Genomic DNA, 8126 nt, shown 5'->3' with positions numbered 1-8126 from the left:
ATATAAATATATATATAACTATATGTATATAAAAGATAAAATGTACAATGATGAATATTGACCAATCCTTCCAAGAAAGATGGTCATTGTCAGTAAGGAGTAGTTAATTAGTGTTAAAAATGTTAGTCTATACATTAAAATAACACATTCTATTAAAGTAACATAGTCTTTATTTGATTTGTAAGGTTAGTATTATTGGTTATTGTATTGGCCAAACCCAACAGACAGTTATTGGCTCTGATATTATTTGTTAACTTGTCCTACACTACCTCATTTACTCAGCTTTTTCCTTTCATTCTGCAGCCATCTCTACATTATACATTGGTTTCTAATAGAGGATCGGCTTTGTTTTGTTCTTGTGCTTCCCTTCTAAACACACAGACACGTGTGGCTTGGGTAGTTGCCCTCTTTATCTGTATAGAGGGCGACACAGATTGTCACCAAGAACTGATAAGGGTGCTTGGCAAGTGACCACAACCACAGAGAGGCCCCAGAGAAAACGGTAATAAAATAAACCTTTAAAGTGTCAATGAATCACAAACCAAAGACAATCATTAATTGACTAAACATACTGACTTTAAAATAGTTTGCTGTAAGTTAGTCATTTATGCTTCCTTCCAAAACAGATGTTTAACATGGCGGTAACCACGGAAACATATAGAAATTTGCTATGATCTGACTGATAACATACCTCTGTTTTGCCTCTGCGTGTGTTTTTATTAAATATAGCGTACTCTATATTTAACTGCTATCACAGTCACTATCTATTACAGAAACCACCTGGTTCAACCGAACACGGTCAGCATGTTAGCTCATTGCTAAGCGCGAGTGCAAAACAAATGTCGCCTGCTAATGTGCTAAAGCTCTCGGTACACAGAGTAATCACTCCTGTGCAAACACTCCAGCCTGTTTGCTATGTGGAGGCCTTATCAGCCTGACCCCCTTTTGTTCTGGGAAATATAAAACCCGACAAAGCGTTTTACATTTCACTTTTCTAGGAAGAGATTTATGGTAAATGATATTTAATCTAAAAATCCCACCGCTGCTGTAATAAAGAAAATGAGTAAGTCCTGGATCAAAAACGTGCGTGCTAGTAAGCTCATTTACAGATTACAAAAATGGCACACAAGCATGTAGGCACGAATGCACACTCGCAAACACCCGCCAGAGCTACTGCATGAGGGTGAACATACACACACACACACACACACACAAGGCTTTACTTAGAGGTCTGGTACATGATCGGAAATAAGTGCAAAGCAAGCTCGGAAAAAAAGTTGGCAGCTTTGGATCGCACTGCAAACACAAGAGTACAACAAAGCCGTGGATCTGAAAGTCTCATTGTTCACCCTGAGAACAAAGCCAATGTTGTTTAATTACACTGAATATAAAACAAATTCAATTTAACAGTGGCAGCAGCAGACAACCCTGATGCAACCTGAAGCCGCAGGATCAATTTCCTTGCATCTCTTTCTCAAAAGAACAAAACAGAGAAATCGAACTGATGCATCTCTTAAAGCAGAACAAATTCCTTCCCCTGCACTCCTGTAAGCATTGCTGCCGTAGCCCGACAAGCGCCACAAGGCCAATTTTTCACATTTCATGTCTTTAAATGTCTCTTGGCTGCTTGTTTCTGTCTCTCTCTGTTCACCGGCATCCAACAAGTGTGTCTCTAAGCTGTCATTCAAACGAAAGAAGCAACACCTCAAATTGACGCCCACACATGGCAGCACTCTGAGGACCGAGCTCGTCTCCTCGGAAGGCTTTTCAGGAAAACAAGACAGTGAGAAACAGCAGCTGCTGGTATGAATTGTCTCTCCTGGACGCACACAAAAGACCGCAGCTATTTTTGTTTTGGTGAGAGGTGAGTTAACACGGGTGATGGCAGGGCAGATTGTGAGTCGCCCTACTTGGCCCTCTAGTGGGAAGCAAACTGTGAAGATGAGAGGTAGAGGAGGGCAGGGTGGGAAATTAAAAAACGGCTAAATCTTATTATATTTTCACAGGAGTTGGTTAGTTTATCTGCTCTATCAGCTGCTGCAGCCCCTGGCCAGAAAAGAGGGATGTTTCCTGCTTTGGCTATGTTCAGATCTGGGCATTGATTCAATCTCACTGTTTGTCTTCTTCCAACAGAATTGTATTGTGATGAAATAATGATAGAGGTATCATTTTGGACAATTTTAGAGAATAAAAGCAATTACTGATTTGTAAAAAGGCTGTACTGGGTTGTGACGGGTTTAATTTTATTTTTAAAGAGGAATTTTGTTGATTTTCCACATGGAGTTGAAAACATGAAAGATGCTTTTGAGTTGCATTATGGGAAATGTACGATCCAGTCTCTTTGAAGCTTGAACCATACTAGGGACTAAAAGCTAGGATATCTCAGCATCTGTTGATACCAAATCAGTGGAGTACCCCTTTAAGACATTTCTAAACCTTATTAACACAAACCACTAAATTCAAGTCCATTCCTGGCCTTTATTTTACATATCATAACTCTATTTTAGGACTTTTCACAGACTTACTTAAAAAATTGTGTAAAAATACATACATATTAAGATGTGTCATGAAATGAGCTCAGAAACAAATTACATTAGGGACTATGAGAGACTGCATGACTGGTTTGATTTAATTTAGACATATATTTAAAAACGTATAACTTCTTAATCACAAAAAGAGGCCAGAAACAAATGAGCAGCCTTCAATTTAGATATCAGAAAATGTTCCCTAAACAACAAACTTATTATTTATCACAAAAAAAATTCAGAAACAAATTAAGAGCATCTTTATATTATTCTGCATTATGGCTTATTTCACATTATGATCTACAATATCAACTTCTAAATGCACTGTTGAGACATAATCACAGTAATCAGTAAGACACAAAATTTTGCTCTGTAGCTCAATCATAAAACGGTGGTTAAAACGTGCTTAGACAGATTACTAAATATAATTTGAATAATAAATGAACTGTATATTATTAATTATTTCAAGGTGGTGAACACACGTCCTACCATCTAACATGTCACTTTGCATATATTAGCATTAATCACTGTCAAAATCATTTCTTAGTATTAGCAGGGCATTCATTTTCTCAGCCCTGTTTGTAGAGGAGACCAATGAACGTGCGGAGGAATTAGAATTTGCTGTCTAATGATACTGCACTAATCTGAGGTTAGTCTAACAATATAAGGCCCTACTCGGAAAGGGAGTCGACTCTGCGGCGAAAAGTGTCTTCTCTCGAAGGGCCGTATGAACCTTAAATAGGATACAGATGTGATATCTAATCTACCCTTTGTGGTGTGCTCATGTGTGTCAGGGATGGAGACGTTGGAGGGCTGAGGGCGCCTGGCTGAGGCTGCAGCTCATTCGCGTCTCTCGGGGACCCGGTGGTTACCTCAGCCGTGGAATTTATAGCGCACACTCTCCCAGGTGTACAAAGTAAACACGGTCAACACTGTCAGGTACCACAACGACCTGGGCAGGAAGCTAACCTTTTCATCTGCCAGCTGCTTACCGAATAATTTATCAGCTCGCTAAAACACAAACCGAAGCTTCTGAACCGAGCTTGATTAGGTGTCAAGGAGGAAAGTAGGCTCCCTTAATGAGCCCGTGTTATGGACTTTTTCTCTCTCCCTCTGGAGCTCATTCATATTGAATCAAGCCAATTAACAGTCATAAGACCAGATTAAAATGTTTTATTGCTTTTTAGCGAACTGCGATCGGTCTGTGTTTAAAACGTTCACGTACATCATCAATATGGCAGATGTGTCAGCAGAGAGAACACGTAACAGTGTTCCCAACGCGTTTCACCAGCAGTGATGGATTGAGGTTTCTTCAGTGCATAGGCCAAGAAGATGCTACAAAATGTCATTTTTAGAACTATAGTTGTTACAACAAAGTTAAAGATGATTTTCTTCAACTTCATCTTTCTCCCAGAATTAAAACCATCCTGGGATGCATAAAATCTTTACTAAAAATCAGGATGATCGACTTCACTAATGCAACTGATACATTAGGCTTTTAAATGCAGAATTCATTAAAAAAAAAACACTAACAGCTGCCTGAGGTGAAAACACATGCCAACAAAATTAACTTGAATTTACATACTTGTTAGGTTGACAAAAAGTCAATATCATTATGATGCATGGATCTAACCTTGCTATCAACGGTTACATAAAGACCTGAAATTACCCCAAAAAAGCTGTTTAGTCAAGTTGTGATATTGTACCTTTATCCTCCATGTATTATAGACACACAAAGAAACAAGACGTATAGTGGAAGATCTCACCTTGGTGGCTGTGTGATGTCATCGCTGACAGGTCAGTCGGGTGGGCGCCCACGCAGTGCGGCAGTTGAGCACCCGGCTTGTTGTGTGTATTGCAGAACAGATGTGTGTTTGTGCAAGTGCAGATGTGATTTACAGAGCAGCAATCAGGAGGCTGTTATCCTGCCAAAACTGTGGATGTCTGGCAGTGTGTGTATGTATGTATGTGTGTTTTGTGTGTGTGTGTGTGTGTGTGTGTGTGTGTTGATGTGTGTTCAGGCTGATCCAACACTCAGGATGATCCTTCAAGAATCCCTCAAGGCTGGAAACAGGAAGCAGACGTCCAGCCGCAGCAGCCAATCCCCATGAGGCTTTTGATTTGGCTACTCCAATCAGAGCGGCTGCTCGCTGTCTAGCTCCGGTACCAACCTATCAGAGAGGATAAAAAGGACCATGTCACTGCTTTTATTTTAAAAAATAAGGTCTAATTTCTGATCTAATTATACCAGTTTGATTTTTGAAGGTTTTGATTTACTGAGGTTTGGAAATCTGCATTCAACCAAGAAACATCAATGAGTCAGTATCAGCCATGACTAATCCACATTAAAAACAGTTTATTCATCAATTTAATTCTAAAATTAATGCTTCCACTACACTGATTCAGTCATAGTGGGCTGCCAACGCAGTTTTTTGTGCCACAACAGTCCCTTGCCTCATGTGAACTTGAGTTTTATGCAATGAGGTTTACAAGTTTTAAATTATGAAAAAGAGAGCACTGATATCGATGATGAGTTGAGGGATCGCAATCAGTATCAGGAGAAATCTGGATAGGTGAATCCCTGTGAATGTCTCCCACATACACGCAGCTCATTTTCCAGTTATTTATAGTATTGATCTTTCAGTGACAACTGTTGACTGAACAGAGCTGATATATGACTTACTCATGCGTATGTCCATCAGGGCAATTATATCCATTTTTTAAACAATCTAGGTCTGCAACTAAAGATTATTAGGATAATAATAAAATATGGATATGTCAGAAAATACTGAATAATGCTCATGGCAAGTTGCAAGCACCTTAGAGAACATTATAGGTCTTGTTTTGTCAGATGAACAGTCCAAAAGTGAAAGATATTCAGTTTGCTATCATAAAACACACAGATGCCAGACAAGTTGAGTTTATATGATTAATCCTTTATCGTGATTATTGCCAATTAATTTTCTGTTGACTGAATGATCAATCAATCAACTAATGGTATCAGTTCTAAAGCAGTCTTAACACTTATTAAACAGTAAACAGTATTTATTTTACAACTTTAAAAAACCATAGTGTAGATTTAGTGGCATCTAGCAGTGAAGTTACAGCTCAGCCTTCAGAAACTACTGGAAAGGTTTATCTAGAGCCACTGTTTGGTTTGTCCTTTATGGGCTACTATAGAAACATGGTAGAGCAACATGGCAGACTCCAGAGAAGAGAACCTGCTCCCTCTATAGATAGAAACAACTCATTCTAACTTAGGTAGCAAAAATAAAACTCTTATTTATAGGTGAATATAAACTAATGAAAACACACCTATGAATACTATATTTCTGACAACAGATCCTCCTTAATGTTACACACTGGACCTTTAAATCATTCATTTCCTATATTTTAATCTGGCCAATTATGAAATCCTGCTCCTTGAAATACATCCCGGGACTTTTTAAAGTAAAATACTGTTGCCATGCAGATCCAAGACCACAGTCGAAAAAGCTCAATACGACCTCGAGTTCGACCTCGTGCTTACACTGCAAGAAGCTGTAAACCAATCAGGCAATAAACTGCTTGTCCCGGACATAGTTTCTCTTTTACTGGGGCGCTCCAAGATTAAGAAAAAATATGGAAAAAGTATGATGTACTACTTTCACTGTAGAAATGGATGGAACAGTTCTGTTAGTCTTAGGAACATGTGAACTTCACAGAGCAGAAACCTTTGATTATTTTATGCGTTTTGGGGATAAATGATCTTCTCTTTGTTTTTGGAGGTAGCTGATTGGTCTTTTTGCTGTTTCTGGAAATAAACGATTGTTCTTTTCTTTGTTTTCGGAGAGTAGCCTGAATTCCTCGAGCCTGGAGCAGGAGTGTCAGATGTGATCACGGCTTGAGCCCAAAGCATCAAGTCGACTTTACCACCACAAATAGAAAGGGGTAAAACTGCCCCAGGGCGTTGTGGGTAGGGGGGCATGGGGGTAGTGTGCATGTTCACGCCCTTGTGTGTGTGTGTTGGCCGAGGTCTCAGAGGTCCTCTGAAGCAGGAAGGATGCATGTGTGTGTGTGTGTGTGTGTGTGTGTGCACTTAGGGGGGCTGGGTGGGTCTCAAGACTAGAGAGGCCAGACAGTGCAGCCGCAGGACAAATTGCCCCCAAAAAAAAGTCGGTCACTGCACAGTGCACGCACACTTGTGCTTTGTGATGGAAAAGGCAAGGAGGGGTGGGCAAGGCGAACGTGTGTGTCACAGGGAGTAGCTGACACTCCAGGGGGGCTTCATGCAACACCATTCTCCCAGGGCATCTCATCTGTCTCGGGAGGGGTATTCATGCATGTGTGTGTGTGTGTCCTAGGCCATTGTCCCTAAAAAGAGCTTGCTTGATGCAGGGTGACAGATCTGGGGAGACGAGCCCTGAAGCCCAAAGTGAAGAAATGATAAAAACACAAACCTGTAAAAATGGGTTGAAACCAGAGCTATTGTGAAAGATTACATCAAAACTAGGAGGAAAAAAAGGCATTAATTAACATCCAACAAGCATAATAACATGCATTAATTATGACACTAGCTGCTATAAATCACAATCACAGCCCGGTGTGCACACTCAGTCAACCTAACCCTGCACTCCAGAAACTCAAACTCTCACATTATCTAACGACTAAATTCTCAATATTTCCTGCTACAAACCGTTCCGTGCTCTTAACGACACTTTAAACCAGCCGTAATGTGCAGCTTTGATGTCGCTTTAACAGCTCCAACAACCCGTACGCCCCCATTCACAAAAAAAAAAAAAAAAAAAAAAAAAAAAAAAAAATGACGCTGCAGTGAATTGGTGACACCGCCCATCCCGGACCATTCACACAACACACACTCAAACACACACTTAATGCAGGCCTGTACCTTCATTTTACGCATTTTCTCTCACCAATAACACGGGCACAAGGCGACAGAGGCGCCTTAGCACTGTGTATTTTGCATTAAAGCCCAAGGCTCGGCCGTGCTCTAAAAATAGCTCAACAACAATCGGCATAATAAACATCGCTTCTCCATTCCTCCCCCCACCACCACCAACAACCAACCCCTCCCTTCCCTTATTGCCTACACATTCCCGCCGCTTACCAGTGTAACAAACCGATTATGGAAATATGTAGCTTTTAAGGAAGAGCATGCTCCTACCAGAAATGTCATACAAAAGCAGCCGGTGGGGGAAAAACGCCGAAGGCGGAGCGGAGTAGAATACTTACAGACCGGACGTTGTTTTTGATGAAATCCTGTCTGTGCATCGGCCATTCCTCTGGGCCTGCAAAATCACATTCAAAGCGGCGCATGCTCGGCATCACATTCATTCCCTGAGAGCACACCAAACACTACCAGCAGCTCACCTTACACGGGCCAGGAGGAAGCCAGGTCGTCCCAAACAATGTGGCTCCCACTGGTTTTATTTGTCCCCATGTTTAGACTCTGGGTTTTTCTCGACGCAGGAGAGAAGGAGAGAGGAAGAGAGAGAGACGAGAGAAGAGAGATGATGAGGAGGGAGGGGAGGCTGGAGTGGAGCTGTAGGGGAGGGGGGAGGGGGGAGACGAAGAAATTCATCTCCTGACAGATTCCGCCAT

At 41.1% G+C, this 8126-nt stretch overlaps 1 protein-coding gene across 1 annotated transcript in view; it reads right to left on the bottom strand.

Moving 5' to 3' along the window:
- Positions 1 to 4693, bottom strand: part of LOC118340017 (histone deacetylase 4-like) — a 51919-nt gene extending 47226 nt beyond the window's left edge. Inside the window, exon 1 of the mRNA XM_035677858.1 lies at positions 4292 to 4693. Coding sequence (XP_035533751.1) covers positions 4292 to 4313 — 22 coding nt within the window. The 5' untranslated portion in view covers positions 4314 to 4693. The remainder of the gene's footprint in view (positions 1 to 4291) is intronic.
- Between the last annotated feature and the right edge of the window lie 3433 nt (positions 4694 to 8126).

The sequence above is a fragment of the Morone saxatilis genome, unplaced genomic scaffold (assembly GCF_004916995.1).
Source record: "Morone saxatilis isolate NCDOM2014 unplaced genomic scaffold, NCSU_SB_2.0 Contig6, whole genome shotgun sequence".
Taxonomy (NCBI): domain Eukaryota; kingdom Metazoa; phylum Chordata; class Actinopteri; family Moronidae; genus Morone; species Morone saxatilis.
The sequence above is the reverse complement of the archived record's forward strand: the minus strand, read 5'-3'. Positions and strand labels throughout refer to the sequence as shown.